Source organism: Scleropages formosus, chromosome 2 (assembly GCF_900964775.1).
Source record: "Scleropages formosus chromosome 2, fSclFor1.1, whole genome shotgun sequence".
Taxonomy (NCBI): domain Eukaryota; kingdom Metazoa; phylum Chordata; class Actinopteri; order Osteoglossiformes; family Osteoglossidae; genus Scleropages; species Scleropages formosus.
The window spans coordinates 15244340-15263184 of record NC_041807.1 but is presented as its reverse complement, the minus strand read 5'-3'; the positions used below and the strand labels follow the sequence as shown (position 1 = coordinate 15263184).

Here is an 18845-nt window from a genome sequence, read left to right as displayed (position 1 = left end):
CACATGTGACGCCAGCCGTATAAAACCTAGGTGCCAGCGGCATCCGCCTCAGCCCTACTGTTAGAGGGAAAATGTGTCGGTTTGGTTCACAGATTTTTACCGGGAACACTTTCAATTTTTATCCGTCATCAGGGCTGCTTGAAATTTTTTATTTGAATAGAGATTACAGTAAAAACTGGTCGTCTATTGGCTGATTTTTTTTTTCCTTTTCTTTCGTATCGTTGAATATTTTGTAAGAAAATGCCACGGTCGAAGAAAAGAAGTAAGCGAGGTAAGGAAGGGGACGGTGATTACTGGTTGTGACTGGTCAAGATAATGTCTGGCGCGCGAGCAATCTTGGGATTTGTAGTTCTATGATAATGAAACGTCTTTTAATGGACTACTGGGCCACGTAAAGGACACTACAATTCCCAGTATTTGTGGCCTGTATTTTATTTAGCTAAATTTAAGCCTCTGGACCTTAAGTTCACGAATATCTTAACAAGACTCAATTTTTAGGTCGCTCCAGTATAGAATCAATATTGTTTTTCTTATCAGATGGTTTTAAAAAGAGTAAATCTGTTCTGTAGCGAAGGATACGCTATGATATGGAAGAAAAGATGTACATGATGATCATGTAGGTATTCAAGTAGTAGCTGGAAAGTCCCGAAATCTCATGCTTCATTAATAATAATAAATAATAATAATAATAATAATAATGGACTAGTCAGTCAGTCAGTGTGCATAGGTTATTTGAGGTCAAGTTGAAGGTGTATTTTCAAATCGCAGGTTGAAAATAATATTGCCCGCTTCATCTGAACTAGTGCAGTTCAGTCTAATAAAACAATTCTTAACCCAGATATTATGTATTGTTATGATTTCAATATATCCTGTGATTTCAAGTGACCCGGCCGCTGGCGTGTCATTTGTAAGTGAGGGGTTAACGCCCCGTTCTCGAGCCTGTCCACTCGGAGACACGCGGCACAGTGACGTGTCCTCTCTCGCGCCAGGGGCCGGTGCGCGAGGCTTGTGCGCGCGCCGCAGCTAGACGGCGCATTATCTATTGGGCACCGGGCCGCCACGTGAGCAGCTTGTGCCCCCCTGCCGCGCGCACAGTCTGTCCCGCACAGCACAGGCGCTTGTGTTACCCGCGAATATGGCCTAGTGTTTGTACTACGAATAAGGCGATTGCTGAGATGTTGTTCCTCTAGCACGTGCGGAGAGTACTGCCGGTGGCACGTGGCCGCCAGCTGTGCTTACACAGTGGTCATAGTCATTATGATAGTGTGGGAGTGGAGCGTGCGCTCCCAGCTGGCAGCAGTGTCTCCAACAGGCTCGTGTATTGTTGCTGCTGGCATTCGAGCTTATGTGACCTTTTCGAGTTGGTAGATCCTCTGCCTTGGACACTGGTGTCCACATCCCTCTGCTGCCCTGTCTCACATGGTGAGTGATGCAGGTTTCTCACCTGCCAGTGCAGTGTGTCCTGTGCGGGGAACACTGGACCCCTGTATTTATAGATGTGCTTGTGCTAAAACATGCCCCTTTTTTTTTTTTTTTTTTTTTTTTTTTTTTCCTCCTACCCCTCCCTCTCCTTTCCCTGGGGGGCAGGTGGCCAGCATGTTGCTGTGCAGCCATTCAGCGACGAGGACGTCTCCGTGGAAACGCTCAGCCACTGCAGCAGTTTCAGTGATGGGGCTAGCGTGCCGGACGAAGGTGAGGAACCGCCGCTTGCTGCCATGGCAACTGTTGCAAAGGCCTTCCTCCTCTACTTTCGAGTCGGAGCCACTTCGGTGTGTTGACGGCGGCGCAAGCGCATCAGCAGGAAAAAACATGAGCCCCTCTGCCTTGCTGTTTGTCCTGCAGTGAGGTGATTGTAGCTCACCTCAGTTAAAGCACAGCCTTTTGTGTTTCGCAGTGGGAGAAGGAATGTATACATGCTAGGTCTCTGCTTCATTCTGTACAGGGGAGACCGGAGATGATGCAACCCAAGAGGATTTACACTACAAGCTGCAGGAATACATAGATGGCACAATGGACAAAAGGCAAGTTGAATTCACTGAGGCAGAGGGTTTTAACGTTACTGAATCAAGCAAAATTGTACTTTGTTGCTGGTTTGTATTAAATGTTTAAGTTTCAGCACCAATAATAAGTATGGTGGCACAGCAGGTAGCACTGGTGCCTTCACCTTTCAGGAGAACTGGTGACTCCAGATTGTCCTTTGTGTGTGGGACTGCTCTGCAATGGACTGGAATCCCATCCAGTGTTTACTTCACAGCTGGCTAACAGTTTATTGTTGGATAAATAATCGGTGTGACTGGTGTAGTTTGAATAATGATGCCGTCTCATTCTCCCAACAGTGCTAAAACCAGGCAGAGTGCTCTGGACAGCCTGAAGACTGCTTTGGCAACGAAGATCTTGTATGATTTTATACTGGAGAGGAGAATGACCATCACTGACGGCATAGAACGTTGCTTAAAGAAAGGTGAAACCTTAAAATACATCGTATGTACAGTTACTTCTGCTCTAATAAGTAACATGACTCATTTGAAAATGTTTCTGGACACAAAAGTTTGCAATGTTAGTGATTTTCACGTTTACACGTTTTGCAAATGACTCAATTTCCTGTTAAAAATGAAATTAACCAAAGTATTCTATATGTCACTTAATATCATACATTTATTCAAGTTGATGCTTCTCTCCAAAGTGACTTGGGATACCTACAATTATTTGCTCATTCATAGAGCTGTGTAATTTTACAGGAGCAATTCAGGGTAAGTACCTTACTCAAGAGTACTACAGCAGTAGGCCAGATTTGAATCAGCAACCTTTGCATCTAGAGGCAATAACTCTGACTAATTGGGCAGCATGGTGGCACAGCAAGTAGCGCTGCTGTCTCATAGTGCCTGGGTGATGCAAGAGGACATGGGTTCAATCCCTGCTCAGTCTGTGTGGAGTTTGCATGTTCTCCCTGTGTCTGCGTGGGTTTCCTCCCGCAGTCCAAAGACATCCTGTTCAGGTTCACCCATAGTGAGTGAGTGACAGAGGGAGTGTGTTCTACTGATGTATGGATGAGTGCCATAGTGTAAGTAGTGTATCTAACAGTGTAAGACACCTTATTCACCAAGGTGATGGGGCTGATAACACTACATAGTTAATTGGAAGTTCCTTTGGAGAAAAGTCTGCTAAATAAGTAAATGTAAACTACAGCACCAGCTGACCCCATCGAGCACATTATAGTGTATCCGTTAGAGAACCTTTGCTTTCAATTCAGAATTTAATGTATCCTTATAAATAAGGAAATGGCATTGGCATTCAGATGCAAGATGTAGTATTAGTGAGTTTGGTCAAAATCACTGTAGCCAAGCACTTCCTGTAGCCATCAATGAGCTTTCTGCACCTGTAACTTGAGTGAATTGAGTTATATTGCCACCCTTACACTTTCTGGCCACAGCTGTACTGCGATGCAAGCTTGCGTTAAAGTTGATGTGTTTCTGTTGAATTTAAGGTGAATAAGATGGCAAAGATGTCTGATTCTGTGTCACAACAGTCAGCATTGTGCTGCGTGTAGATAATGGTTTCATTAAATCCTGGCTCAAACCTGGCCTTCCCACTGTCCTCCAAGGCAAGGGGGACGAGCAACGAGCCGCTGCCTCCTTGGCCTGCCTCCTGTGCATCCAGCTGGGCTCTGGCTTGGAGAGTGAGGAGCTGTTCAAGTCGCTCAAGCCCATTTTCAGGAACATCCTCACTGACGGGACTGCCAACGTTCAGGCCAGACAAGCGGTGAGACTTTCTTCACCCTTGTCTTACTCCAGTGCTATCACAGTGTGCTGTCAGTTACTCTTCATGGTACTGGACTGTGTCTCTGCTTTCCTGCAGTGCACTGTTTTGGCTAAAGCAGTGTCAGTTTTATACTTTAAACTCTAGTGTCATACCTGGAATGTTTTTGCCCAGTAAATTCCCATGTGTTTCCTCACACTTTATTTCAGTGTGCAGCAAGTTTGGGCATCTGCAGTTTGATTGCTGAAAATGATACATTGGTAAGCACAGTGCACGTTTTAACATGTTTTCTTTATTCTCTACAATAATGAAACAGTAAATTTTACTTAGCAAATGCAGCTTTGGCATCCCCCACCCTTTCATACTCCTTTCTGTGGTGGAGTCAGTAGAATCCAGGTTTGAAACCCACATCCTTCTGTGCAACCTTGAGAAGGGTACTTGCCATGAACAGACACAGAAAAATTGCCATATGTATAAATGAGTAAATGATTGTAAGCAGGTTTTAGCACCATAAATCACTCAAGTAAGAAGTTTAAGTGAGCATATGCTGATAGTGAGCACTAGAATTTATACTGTTGAACCTGGAAGCAGGATATGTTTGAGCGAGAGGTGTGGGTGGGGGGCAGGGACAGTGTCAATGAAGTGATGTGCTTTCTGTGAGTGTCCCATTAGCTCCTCCCACTGTCTGCACTAGTTCACTGCTGCCTAGTTGTTAATCTTGCTCTAAATCTTAAGACCCATTGTTTAAAAGTCCAGTTTTTTTTCCCCCCCTTTGCCAATTTAGTCATAGAATATTTCTAAACTTTTACACCACTTCCAATGTAGGTATGACAACTGTACCCACTTGAGGATGTCAGCCTTTTTCCATTATTCTGCAGGTATCATTAGCTGATGTTGAGCTTAGCAGTGTTTTCCAGGTTCCACTTGTAGCCAGTGAGGCCCGCAGTCTCTAACGTGCACTGCCTCCGTCTAACTGAAATGACGCCTGCCTTGTGATGTTGCACACGTTAGGATGTGTACGCCACTATGGAATGCCTGGAGAGCCTCTTCAGCAAGTCCTACACAAGGGATGATGGGACACGTGTAGCGCTCAGCCCCCAAACTACCGTGCTTCACACTCAAGCCCTGCTGGCTTGGGCGCTGCTGCTGACCATCTGCTCTGGCACTGAAGTCAGGAGACTTCTGAACAAGTACGGCTCTGACCCACCCACACCTGTTGGGTGTCCTCAGGTTTCTTCCTGCATCTATCCCCCCTTTCTCCTTTTCGGTGTGTAATTATGTGTCACGGGCTTTTCAGACACTTGCCGAAGCTTCCCAGTCTGCTTGAGTGTGACGATGTGAATATGAGAATCGCTGCCGGGGAGACCATCGCCCTGCTCTTTGAGTTGGCCAGGGACTTGGACGCTGTGAGTCAGCTCTTGCCGGGCCGTACTCTGAATTATGATGAGGCTCTGTTGCTGTGCAGAGCAGATGTAACATCTCTCTCCCTCTAGGAGTTTGAGTATGAGAACCTGGGGATGCTGTGTGCCATGCTAAGCTCTCTGGCCACTGACTGCAACAAGCATCGAGCCAAAACAGACAAGAGGAAGCAGAGGTCTGTTTTCAGGGATGTACTGAGGGCTGTTGAGGTGAGTTTCCGGGAGCTGAAATCCAGGGTGGTGTCAGACGAGCACCATCTTGATATATACATCCTCTTGTGCGTAACAGGAGGGAGACTTCCAGACAGAGACAATCCGTTTTGGCACAGAACGCATGTACATCAACAGCTGGGTGAGGAAGAGGATGTACGACACATTCCGGGAATATGTCGGGTCGGGAATGAACTATCACCTGCAGGTGGGTAGTAGTGTCCCTACTCTTCGTGGTTTACACCTTTTTCTACGTTAGTGCAATGCATAAATGATTTTCTAAAATGTGGCTTAACTGCTTTTCTAATTACCATGTGTTCCACAGGCGAACGAATTCATACGTGATGTATTTCAGCTTGGCCCACCATTGATGGTTGATTCAGCTGCACTGAAGGCCATGAAATTCTCCCGCTTTGAAAGGGTAATCTGTCTTCTACGATAAGTTGGATGCATAACTGGAGGCAGTTTGGACCTGGAACTACACACTAGTGACGCTGTTTTCTCCCTGTCTCTCCAGCACCTGTACAACGCAGCTGTGTTCAAAGCTCGGACAAAAGCCAGGAACAAGTTCCGTGACAAGAGGATTGATGTTGGGGAGTTCTAAAAAAAAGTTTATCGCCACCTTGGCTTTTTAATTGTTGTTAGAACATTTCTGTAGAAACTACTTTAACAAATTTAATCCTGTATTTATTTGTGAATTTTTTTTTTTTTTTGTAACTAGTGTTGTGTATCTGGGTGTTTTTGACATTTAATCTCTTCTTGGAGTTGGTGGTTTGGGACTGTTCATCTGATTGTTGAAACATTTCACTACTTGCATGCTGTGTACTTTTGTCTGGAGGTTTGGAACAATTAAATAACACTTCTTATGATTTTGCTACCTGACTCCCATCTGAATTTCTCATTGGAGGGGTGGTTCTAGTGTGGTGCATCACTTGCCTTCCACATCTTCTGCTCACGGCAACCAGCAGTATCAAGGAACCCTGTATCTGGTGCTGATAAGATTGTGTTTTCCACTGCCCTGTTCCATAGGTGAGACATACTCTTCAATTTGTTGGCCTCCTTTCACCGCACCATTACCACTACTTTAATATTCACATTAGATAAGGCACATGTCCATTTAACTAGATTTACTGGATGTCTGTCCCATTTAAAGTTTACCTTGCAATTGCCAAAGGAGAGGGTAGCTGTGTTTAACCTCATGCGGTAAAGATCAGGAACTCGCTTGCGTTCATGATGCACTATCAATAACGAGGCTTGAGAGATGTGGTGAAGCACTGGAATTGCAGCAACAGCCATTAATCCCCACGCATCCTTCAGCTTCTAAGGGCTGTCTGTCACCAGAGCTGATGGGTGCATCAGGCAGTCACTTTGTACATTTCTGTCGACTGTGGAAAGGCAATATTTAAGCTCCAGCATTTTTTGTTCATCTTGGTGCCCGAGTATGTCTCAGGGTGGCTTACATTCATAGTGCTTGTTTCAGTGGAGCGAAACTTTATGCTGTTTTTTTTTTTTTTGCAATGATGTGACATATTCAAATAAGGTAAGGGAGTGAGTCAGTGACACATGTGTTTTTGCAGGGGATTCTGGGATAAATTCTCTGGTTCATTGAGCTTGACATGAGTAGGACCTTCCAGCTGGCTGCTGGGTCTTGTCATAGTTCTTAAACAGTTTGGTCACCTTTCAACATGATGGCCTCTATTCCCTGTGCTCACTAGAGAGGTGGCTGTAGGACTGAGCTTCTTATCAATTTGACTAGTGACATGTCCCGTGTTACTGTCAAATGCAAGGTTTCAGTTGTGTTTTCATTTATGTTCTCAAACCTCCTTTCAGATGCAGTGATGCCACAACACTTTACTTATTAGAAAAGAGTTGATGACTAATTTCAAACCTGAAACTATAGCAGGTGCATGATACTGTGTTGCAGTCAAATTCCAGTCACTTTAAGTGCCAAGAAATGAGTAACAGACAAAATACGAACTGGGTAAATTACATGACACAAGTGTGCCTGAGATGCTGAGGAGGTCAACAGCTGGTACAGTGGCTAAAGCCATCAAGTTTCAGGCTGAGGGTCTGGGGTTTAAATCCCAGTTGTATTTTTCCATGTCCTACCACTGTGCATGTCTTGTCCAGATGTGTCAAGGTGTCAGGCAGCAGATGTTGGGAGGACTTTAAATTTATTCAAGTAGCACAGACAGTGCACCGTCAAAGAACAATGATTTTGGTTGCAACAAAACTCACGTACCTTGAAAAGACAAACTTAACCCCACATCATTCCGCTGTTAGGCCAGTTCTCTCCCAAAGTCCACTTAGACTTGTGGCTTTGTTGGCTGCACCTGGGGCTTGAGTCCTCCTGAGGTGCAATCTAGCAGGTGGGGTTATGGTCCAAACTCCTGCGTGCACATACACTCCACCTAATATTACAAGCTATCAAGGAGAAAGGTGTTAGACAAATAATAATGGAAATGAATGGACTGAATTACACAAGGTTTCCACTGGTGGCAGAAAGAGATATTATTTCATGTATCAGATGTGATGTAAATGATGACAGCCACACTACTCTGCAAAGGAAATGGCATTATAGCTAAAAGGTATTTAAATCAGTCCATGATTAGTAGACAATTTTTTGACCAAGACTGCCCCAGGAACATGCACACATAGTAGTTGTGTGTGTGTGTGTGTGTGTGTGTGTCCTATGGTCCATATACTGTAGTATGGGACTCTGAGCAAAACAAGTCAATGGGACTCAGGAGCTTTATAAAACTGGCCAGCAGGTGGCAGAAGTGTACAACTGGAAACTCAAGTGCTGTGTATACTTGTTACATAATTAAAACTGTTTCCTTTACATGTTGAAATTCACTTAGACTTTTCCTTATTTTTTTTTTCCACTGCAGGGTGTCAAAAAATGTCAAAAACAGAAATGTGTGATCCTGACCAAGATGGTTACTAAAAATAAAAACTGAATAGAACTGCATAACGCCATACACATTTCAATCTATCTTCTGTAAGAATGAACGCAAAGTGGCGACTAAGTTCGTATTTAGCCGACACGCTCCTTCTAAAAAGAGAACGGGCTCTTGAACGTCAGACGCCCATTTCTGCGTTTCCGTAAGAGCGCTTGGGACGCGTAACGGCCGAGAAGCGTTAGTCACGGGCCGCGCGAGGACAACCGAGCGGACCTGTGAATTGACACACCTGTGCGTGCGCACGGCAACAAGGGTTTGGCAGAATCAGCAGGCCTTCACAGGTCGCTGAACCGCTGCTCCTAGAGGCACTGTTCACCGAGGGTGGAGATGAGCCCAGCAAGGGGCTCCATCTCGGCCACGTTCGCTAAATTCAATCGCACGTTCACTCCCTGTGAGTTCAAAACCACTGCCGCCACTCTGCAAAATCAAAAAACCAATTCGAGTGTTAAAGATAATCAGATTGGTTTAGGGAAAACAGAAAGTGTCTGTAACTCAGCAATGACACATGAGTTGCCAGGCAAAGGTTGCTTTTCATGTCGATAGATGAATACACAAAGCTGGCATGTATGGGGATTAATATTTCTACGTATTGATGGATTTCTACACGTGATGGTCTGTGTACGCACTACATAAAAGGCATCGGAGTCCGTTGGTTCAGATGGCGCACGGAGCACATTTGCTCAGAATTTTTCCGTGACGGCAGGAGATTCCTACCGACGTCAGAATAGATGCATTGTAATTAGCAGCAGACTGGCATCTGCCAAACTTTCGAAAGAATCATAAAAGCAGCTGAGAAAGGAGAATGAACACAGCCCTATTAATTTACATTATTATTCCGTGACTTCATTTTGCTCCCTTCGGAAGAGCAAGTCGGAGCGCTGAGCACGAACGATGACCTGTAAATCAGAGACGCACTACTCACTTTCAGTTCTGCCTTGTATGAAAAGGACCTGCAGGAGTACCATGCAAGTAAACTACGGGTAAATCTCTGTCGTCTCTACCTTTTGATGGGAAAGGGCAGCGCTAACCAACTACCAAGCATATGTGTTGTTTATGAAGTAAATGCCACAGCCAAATCCTTGCTTGACTGGGGTTTTCGAATTCAACGTGCAAAATGTTTGTTCATTCATTTCAGCTGAACTCTTTGGTGTTTCTCCTCAGCATTCACATGACGACAAGCTTGATAAAATCTTCCAGCGGCCGTAGACGCTGAAATAAAGCGTCACTGATGACATCGTCAGAAAGTGTTGAAGGAGACGTGGGCTATTTATCGATGTCCAGGTCAGCCGAGGGGAAAATAAGCCTTAATAGTTATTCATTTCACACACGACTAAAATGCAACGGAGAACCTCCCTCACTTGTCCTACTGAGAAACAGCAAAGAGGAGAGCGCCAAGGGTATAGAGTTCTCTGTCTAAATTGCTGCTGATCACCTTCAGAATCCAATGTTTACGCATGTAGTCCATTAATCTGCAAATGTCATACTGGCGAGGGTTGCGATAGTGTTCGTAAAGGAACCACGCAGCTCTGCTCCGAGTTAAATTTTTCAAGTGCTCCTTGACCATTTGCTAAATGATTGAAGCAAATTTAATGTTTGTGTCTGCTTCTGACAAGCAGAGGATTTAATTACCCAATAAATGCAGGAAAAAAACTTTGTCAGTCCAGCACTTCCTGTAACATTGGCATTCCCGAACCACCCGACTTGCTTTACTGCAGGAAAAAAAAATATCCTGTCCAACTTTCCATCAATGCTCATAAATTCTTGGCAAATGAGAACCTAACAAACCAGCCTCCCCAACAGCAGCTAGGAAATGAATTAAAAGATGGAATGACTTTCACTATCTCACGCATGGGGATTCCAGCTGACTTGATGCACATCAACCCCCTTTCCCAGACTCTTTGGTGCAATATCATTTAATCAGATTCCACAATAGCCCTCAAAGCACAGCCTGTGCAATGAGGACATCATCACAGCCTAAAGGGCTCTCACTGCCTTACATCCATCCATCCATAGTCAACAACCGCTTGTCCCAAGGCAAACCAGAGCCTAACCCAGAAACACAGGGTGCAAGTCTGGAGGGGGAGGGGACACACCCAGGATGGGACATCAGTCCATTGCAAGGCACCCCAAGCAGAACTTGAACCCCAGACCTGCTACACAGCAGGCACCAGCTGAACACACCATGCCATGCCACACCACATCATGTCCCCACACCCCCCCCCCCCAGTGGCCTACATTTTCCTCCAAAATTGGGCACCTAGAAATAAGCACATATCATACTAATGAATGCTGGTTCACAGAACCTATTTGAAAAAATCATGTAATGTCCTGAAATTAATTTCTGTCTGAACACATCAGCATTAGCAAAGAAAATCAGTTTTATTCCCCGTAAACTAAAATTTCAAGTTAATACTTCAGATTGGAGGGGGTGCGGTGGCGCAGTGGGTTGGACCGCAGTCCTGTTCTCCGGTGGGTCTGGGGTTCGAGTCCCGCTTGGGGTGCCTTGCGGCGGACTGGCGTCCCGTCCTGGGTGTGCCCCCTTCCCCCTCCGGCCTTACGCCCTGTGTTGCCGGGTAGGCTCCGGTTCCCCGTGACCCCGTACGGGACAAGCGGTTCTGAAAATGTGTGTGTGTGTGTGTGTGTACTTCAGATTGCTGTGTCCCAAGGACTCCTCATCTGGAAACACTGGGTCAAGTGATTGTCCCCTTGAGGTATGAGACAAGTGTTTTAACCTTTATTTTCTTTTAACCTTTAACCTGTTTCTTTTTGCCCTTGAATCATCCCCCGCAGTTTCTAATTATTGATGTTTGCTAATTGGGCTGTAATTCAGCAAGTCTTTGCACTTCGTAAATCAAAACTAAAACCCACTTGGCTTTTAGAAATGCCAAAATAATTCCTTTTCATTTTGGTGAATTTTACTTATGATGGACAGCGATACGCAGTGTAATGCAGAGGAAAAAATTAGCTTAGACAAGCAAACCGTAAGCCCATAACTGGCCATTCTTTCAGGGGAGAAACAATCACGCTGCTCAGATCCTTTACTATGATTTAGTCAAGTGAAATGCAGTTATTGGGTATGTGTTCTCAGAGTCACCAGTGAGCTTTGCTAGGTGTGTAGACTGGAATGAGGAACTCACCTAAAGTGGGGCACGTGGGCAGGGAATGGAAACACAAATGAGAAAAACGCGTTGAATTAAAACTAACATGTCAGTGAGGTATAGTGGCAGGACACAGCAACATGCGTGAGGTAAGTGTATCAGCTGGACACCACTTGTGTGGACCGGAAACAGTGTCTCGGTCGTAAACATGAGCAGTGTGATGAGATTTATAGATTGGAAACAGGATCATGCATGAGAAGGTGTGTTGAAAGTGAGTCAATTGAAAACAGAAACACGAGTGGGCACGTGGATCGGAAAGAGCAACGTGCTGTTTAAAGACAGCATGCCCTTGGGCTGAACAGGGTCAGCCTACTGAACCTGAACACATGACTCTGTGCTGCTTGTAACCCTGGTCACTCCAGTACATGCAGTCAATTGATGACTGGCTAATACCTGGATAGATCTTCATTACAGCCTCCCTTCAGCAGGATACACATCATTACATCTTTGACAAGGTGCACATCACTATGAAGCACAAATTAACCAAGAATTTTTGGTCTGTGAATGGTTAATATTTTACTGCTGCCAATGATGTTATTTTGGGCATTTCATACCTGGAAAAAAAAAACCGGATGAGCAAATGTCAAGTCCCTGGAAAGACGGATCTCGATAGGTGCAATCCAAAAAGCTTTTCAGCTTCATGTAGTGGTTTCTGATTTTAGCCTGCTCATGCTCTCACATTTGGCCCCATGTGTACAGACAGGAGTGCAAAGGCTAGAACCAGATTTTCAGCAATATCAATATCCTCTCTTTCTCAAAGCTTGTAAAAGTACGTAGCTCCATGATACAGCCAAGTTGCATTCTCAGCCAGAGAGATGCACATATGGGAATTTACTGACTGGCTCACCTGGATCTCTCTGAAATATTGCCATATGGTTGTGTGGAGGAGCCTTTGGATAATAAGGGCTACTAAGCCTAAGAGAGGAAAGGGACCGGATCTACCAGTGTAAGGGATAGAGGATCCTGCAAAAAAGGTCATGGCTACTATGTCACCTTTCAAGTCACCTCCCAGAAAGCTTCTTCTTGAGAAGAGCGAGAGCCAAGGATTAACTCTACAACCCTGATTAATACAGTGTCATTGGCATGAAAAAAGTTTTTGCGTATTGAGATAATTTTCACAGTGAATTCGGCATGATATTTCCTTGGATTGCATTACTATAGAGAGAACTACGAAGAAAAAAGACAGAAAATTTTAATGCTTCCTTCATTTGTTTTGTGTGAAAAGTAATGAAACTGGCAGCCTTCAGGTGTGTAAAAGTTTCTCCCCTTATAAACTCAACCCAGGAAAAATGATACTTAGGGTTCTAGAGTTTTACTAAACCATAGTAAGAACATAGAAGAACATCTGGGATAACAGTGACCATGCGGCCGACATGTGACCAAAGTGTAACGTTGCCCAGGAAGCCAAAAAACCCTTTAACAATATCTAGGCCATGAATGCAGACCTTTCTCGCCCTGGCAAAGGTCAGCCTTCATGATTCAATCATCAGAAAGGCACTGGGTGAAAGAGGACACATATCAACAACCTTTAGGCAAAAAGAACTACTTTCTATGAGGACCAAGAATACTAACCTCATTTTTCACTAAATGCAGCTAAATAATCCTCTGGAGTCCTGGAGCAATGTACTATGAACAAAAGCATCAAACACTGAACCTTTTGGTCAACAGCGGACACATTATATTTGGGAAAAATACGAAAACACCACATTCTACAATAACTTTCTATCAAGGGTGAAGCACATTCATGGTAGTGCCATTATTTGGGGATGCTTTGGAACATCAGGGCTAGGATATATTGCCATTGAAAGAACCATGAGTTCTCCTTTTCAATAGAGCATTCTACGGAAAAATGTCATGCCATCTGTCCATGCACTGAGCTGAAGTACAGCTGAATCATACATCAGGACATTGATTTGAACGACACAAACAAATCTACATCAAGATAGGTGAAGAGCAAAATGCAGAGTTTTAGAAACACCTTCACCCCACCGATGTTCTGACAAAACCCATAGGTATCACAAAGCTGAAGCTTTTCTGCTTGGAGCAGGTGTTGAAAATTCCTTTATCGTGCTCTGAAAGAGTGATCAACAACGGTATGACTACTTGCAGTTATTGCTGCTAAAGGTGGTGTAAACAGTTACTGATTCCTGGGAGAATTACCGTTTCCACAAAGGGTATTGGGTATTACATAATTTGTTTAACAAATGTATGAGTGAAAGTAATTATTATGGACAATTTTGTGGTATTTAATCACTTAGGGACCCTTTTTTTTCTAATGATAAGTAACGGCTCTAGCACTGAAAACATTTGCTTGAAAGAATACCCAATAATGGAGAAAACCGGGCAGGAGGCAAGTACTTTCAAAAGGCACCGCATTGTTCATATTATCAATGTTTGATGATTGATTTACTTAGTAGAAAATTCAGATGATAGACCAAAAGTGCATGGGACCTGGTAAATAACTGGCAAAAGAACCGCAGATGTCTGTCTCTCTGCAGTGGTCCTCAATAACAACATTCATGCTGGTAAAGCAGCAAGGCTCTCAGGCCAGTTGTCTGGAGAAGTCCAAGCTGATTTCCTGCAGAATAAGCTGAGCAGAATCTACAGAAAAAACTTATAAAACTCCCTCCGAGGGCCAGGAATGTTGCCTTTCTTGTTGAGCCTGTCACCTGCCGTCCAGAGCAGCTAGAGCCATCAACAATAAATAAAGCGCACCCCACCCCTGCCATAAAAGGAGAGAGTCAGTCGCTCAGAACATGTGTAATTACGTTTTAGGACAGAGCTGGGATGTCCAGACAGCAATATGTTTTACCTCCTGCATACCAAGAGGCAGAGGCTTTGTACTTCATGAATTCCCTGATAGGCTACTACATCAAAAACACAGAAGTCTAAGTACTAAAATGCACTGAAAAGCACTGAACGTGTGGATGGGAATAAATCCATTTCAGTCCAGGTACTATCCTGGCTGCAATTACCTGGCCAAATCAATCACATCACTATGACGGTTAATTCAAGCTTACCTTTTACCTTTTACAGCACATAGAGTGTATTATAAGAGGACCCAGCGCATTACACCTGCACTTGAAATGGTCATTTAGGATGCTCTGATGTTATACTTTTGTTGAAGAGTTCTGGGAGTTCAAGGAGATAACTGCATTACTATTAGCCAGCCGTTTGTCAAATGTCTGGAGTCCTCCACCCCACCCTAACTGGCGAGCGGCTTATGTGCAAAGGTTTCATCTCCCAGTGCCAGACAAATGGTAATTAGCACGACAACCACGTTTGTCTCTGTGGCGGTCTTGATTACACTCCCGGAATGAGCGATGTGATGTTGATGTCATAGCAGCTGCCAGGTTGGTTTGCCAGTAGGATCTGTCTTCTGGAGAAATGATGGCGCCTTCTGAAACTGAGACCACTTTTCAATAGTTCAGCTGGCAAGATGCAAGGACAATGATATGCAAATGAGCATTGTGTACATTCAGGTGACTTTGCGCTTGTCTGATTTAACACCCTCTGCACAGTAAGGCAAACATCAGCTGTGGCACGAGCAGAACAGTGCAAACTGTGTTGTGTCATGCAGGGGTGAGAGGGACCACGCACAACTCCAACATCTTTAAAGCAGGAAGTCCATGAATCTACGTGGAACATGCACCCCCAACCCAGACACAACCCGTTCACAATTAAAGGAGGGTAATGGTAGAAATTTGGCCATAGTCCACTTGACTGGATGGAAACGTCTTGGAATTTAAAATTCACCTTGGCACTTAATTCATCACATTGGAGAGAAGATAAATTTAGCACCTTTAGCAGAGGGTGGGGCGGGCTAAGCTGCAGCACGGTCCTTTCAGGGGACTGTGAATCATTCTGGCAGATCCCTGTGTCAGGGAAGTGTTCAGCGTTCCGCAGGTACAAATGGACTCCATGACACCAGGACTCTGTTGCCAGCCGCTCTTGCTCTGCATACTTCCCCTCGTCAGTTCCAGCTGTCAATCATCTTTTTTACTGCCGCTGGTTAAAGACGCCAAGTCATTTCACTCTCAGTGCAGCATCAGTGAGGAGGGTTGGAATAATCAACAACTGGGCATCAACAAGAAGTGTGGACTTATAACCAAAAGGTTGCTGGGTCATATCACAGGAGGTATATTGCTGGTGGGTTAAGGCTAAGAACGAAAGGGTCAAAAAAAAAAAAAAAAAACGTTACGCTTCTGGCATAGACATCTATCTAAATGCAGCGGATCTCGGAATTAAGACTGGAAATCGAAGGTAAACAAAAAAGTTTTTATCAACCGATTTCCCACCGTGGATGCATCACCGCATCCGAAAATGTGTCAGTCTCACCGCAGGAGTAACTGAACCTAATGAAACGCTTTTGTCCAATAAGCAGTCTTTCAGATTTAATTAAACCCTTCCGTTACTCTCCCGTCACTCTGAGACGTGTTGTTTTAATTAGGGCTCTCGGAGCTTAGGATAGTCAGCCACTTAATTCCCCATAATGCTGCGGAGCACACATATCAGTAATGCTAATGCACAGCGATCAGCTCCGATAATGCAGCAAGGCCTCGCAACGCACATATGCACACGCCCATTGATTGTACCTCAGCGTGTTACGGAGGACGTGATTGATGGGACGGCACTGCCATCTTTATTTACACCTGCAAACGTAGCAATGGAAGGACAGTAAAATGGATCATGATGGTGATTGGCTTAGACTGGATCACATGTTAGGTACTGTAACAGAAAGGATCTGCCATTTAGCACCACTTTTCTAACAGCTTAACCTTTAATAAGTTTCTCTTTCGTTCTCGGAATAAATTATTTTTTTATTCCATCGTCATGTTACAGCATCTAGGTGAGCAAAATGCTGGACATTCCAATGTGTGTTGTGTGATTTCATGTGTTGTGATTAGAGCGCGTGCTCATTCGGAAAAAGATGGTGCATTATTCACTCACCTATTATTAATCTACTAATTTATTCCTTTTTTTTTTTTTTCCTTTTTTCCAACGCCCTTGTTTGTTTGCTTTTGTTCTCTAATATGTCATTGCCCTGAAGGACAGTTGCTGCTGCAATGCAAAACAAATTTCAGAAAAATCTGGCAATAAAGTTCAATCGTATTGTGGCATGCAGCGCCGTGGGCTCGGATGGGGCGAAGAAGGACGCAGAGGCAGCGTTCATCACGAACGATTTATTTGAACACCAGCACCAGGGAAATAACGCTCTCGGTTCGAGGACCCCGTTTCCTCAAGGACCTGCACCTCAAACCAGCCTTCCCAGCCTGCTTAACACCCCCAGGCTTTCTCTCAACACCCTGGCAAACACGGTCACCCCATCATTTCCCCCAGAGGTTACACCCTTCGTTCCACATTTTTACCACAGTGCAACTATTTACAATAAGTGCATCCTCCACTCAAACACCAGTAACGTGGGTCGTTACAGTATTGCACTGCTTCGTATTGTCAAGGATCATTATTCTGTGCTCTATGTAATATATATAAAACATTATATGTGAAGTTATATATATAGTGTGCATTCTCTTATACCATTGGTTTGCATTAGTTTGTGTTTCTACAAGATGCTCTAGAAACTGGGGGACAAGAGGGGCAAATTCCTGAAGGTAGGCACTGCAGGGTTATAAAACGGGGTGCGGGATGTGGGTGTTTAAGTTAGAAAATGCCCCCCAGCAACAAGAGGGTGCAAAGGACTGCTGTGATTCTGATGGTTTTGGGACTTGCTGATTCGGAGAAGGGTAACCTCTACACAGCTTTCCGGAATAGCAGTGCAACCACTTACGTGAGAAAACACTCGCAGTCCAGCATGACTGTTCTTCACTCATTTATGGACAGCCAGGCACATAAAATGTGCAACACTGCCTTGTACCTCCTTTTAAGACAGGGGAATTCTGCAAATCTCCTAACCACTTTAAGCCTTCACTCCTCTCCAAGTGTAACAGCTGGATGGCTTTTCACTGCAGGCAACACATGGAAGCCCTTGGGCGAATAAACTGCATCTTTTTTTTTTTGCAAGTTCAGGCCCCCAAGGAAAGGTTACACCCTATTTACAAGTGAGTGACAATAAATGACACCATCCCTACTTGTGAATGTCTTCCCGTTGCTTTATTTTTCATCGCCATGAATTCTTTGCTTTTCCAAAGGACTTCAGATTGACTCAAAGTCTTCTTGCGGTTTTAGTATTTCACTGTAGTAGCAATTGTGAGTATTTCCCCTCTCTCCTGTTTATTACCAGCACTGGCCACAATAATGGTCTCATTTAAAAGGAAAACCTTTCATCCATGAGCTAAATAGCACTTTAAGCATACATAGAACAAATAGTAAAGGAAAAAAACACTGAGAATTATGTGAAAAGATTTGTTCAGACTGCATTACTGTGGCCAGGGGGCACGGTGGCGCAGCGGGCTTGGACAGGTCCTGCTCTCCGGTAGGTCTAGAGTTTGAGTCCCGCTTGGAGTGCCTTGTGACGGACTGGTGTCCCGTCCGGGGTGCGTCTCCTCCCCATCCAGCCTTACGCCCTGTGTTTTCAGGTTTGGCTCCGTCTTGCCGCGACCCCACTCGGGACAAGCGGCTTCAGTCAATATGTGTGTGTGCATCACTGTGTAAAGAAAGCGATCTGATCACAATGTAGATTCTGTGCTGAAATATCTTGGCTTGAATGATAGACATCTTATTCAAGCTCTTGTACAGATTGGTACCCAGCTCCACTTGGAGGTGTGGTAAATTGAAGTTACTAACCCCACTGCAATACAGGTATAGCACAGTGGTTAGAGCCACTGCCTTATGCTCAAAGGACCCATATTCACATCTTGCCTCCTGATGTATGCTTGAGCAAGGTTCTTACCCTGAATTGCTCCAGTAACAATTACTCTGCTGTACAAACAGGTAAATCACTGTACTTCTTTGGAGAAAAGCACCTCATTTAATACCATTGTATTTTTTAACAATTCTAGATAAGTAAATGTTTTATAACAAAAGCTGTGATTTAGTTTGTCATTTAAATCAATAATAATGATTGATTCATCTACTGTTTTTGTAAAAATGAGACATTTAGCAGTGACTATTTTCAACAATATGATGCAGAACCTATGAGTAACAGTTAACTCATCTTAAACTATACTGCTTTAACAGCATTCAGGTGTCACATTTTTATTTTCAAGGTTTTTATGTTGTCTGTTTCATTGGCAGGTATGACTAAATTTGCAACCTCTGCAGCTGTACTGCATATTTTGAACTGATATTCCCCCACCCATCGGTTTCGGAGGGTTCAGGAGTGATTACTCATCCAGTCCAACAGTAAGGTCAGTGCACAGCAGTGACAATCAACCTCCCTG

General features: G+C 44.2%; 1 protein-coding gene across 1 annotated transcript; it reads left to right on the top strand.

Annotated features, from left to right (window-relative positions):
* Nucleotides 1–50: 50 nt before the first annotated feature.
* On the top strand, nucleotides 51–6350 carry ifrd1 (interferon-related developmental regulator 1). Its single transcript, XM_018747041.2, has 12 exons — nucleotides 51–271; nucleotides 1588–1692; nucleotides 1943–2021; nucleotides 2337–2461; nucleotides 3602–3759; nucleotides 3966–4016; nucleotides 4768–4946; nucleotides 5054–5162; nucleotides 5250–5384; nucleotides 5464–5592; nucleotides 5710–5805; nucleotides 5902–6350. The coding sequence occupies exons 1-12, from the start codon at nucleotides 241–243 to the stop codon at nucleotides 5986–5988; spliced, it is 1284 nt and encodes a 427-aa protein (XP_018602557.1). The 5' UTR covers nucleotides 51–240; the 3' UTR covers nucleotides 5989–6350.
* Nucleotides 6351–18845: the final 12495 nt, after the last annotated feature.

Bases quoted from the DNA above. Each gene is read 5' to 3' on its own strand.
- ifrd1 (XM_018747041.2), top strand. From the start codon at position 241: ATGCCACGGTCGAAGAAAAGAAGTAAGCGAG. The intron at 2,462-3,601 runs GTGAAACCTTAA...CTGTCCTCCAAG, and splicing joins AGAACGTTGCTTAAAGAAAG to GCAAGGGGGACGAGCAACGA. The intron at 4,947-5,053 runs GTACGGCTCTGA...CGGGCTTTTCAG, and splicing joins GTCAGGAGACTTCTGAACAA to ACACTTGCCGAAGCTTCCCA.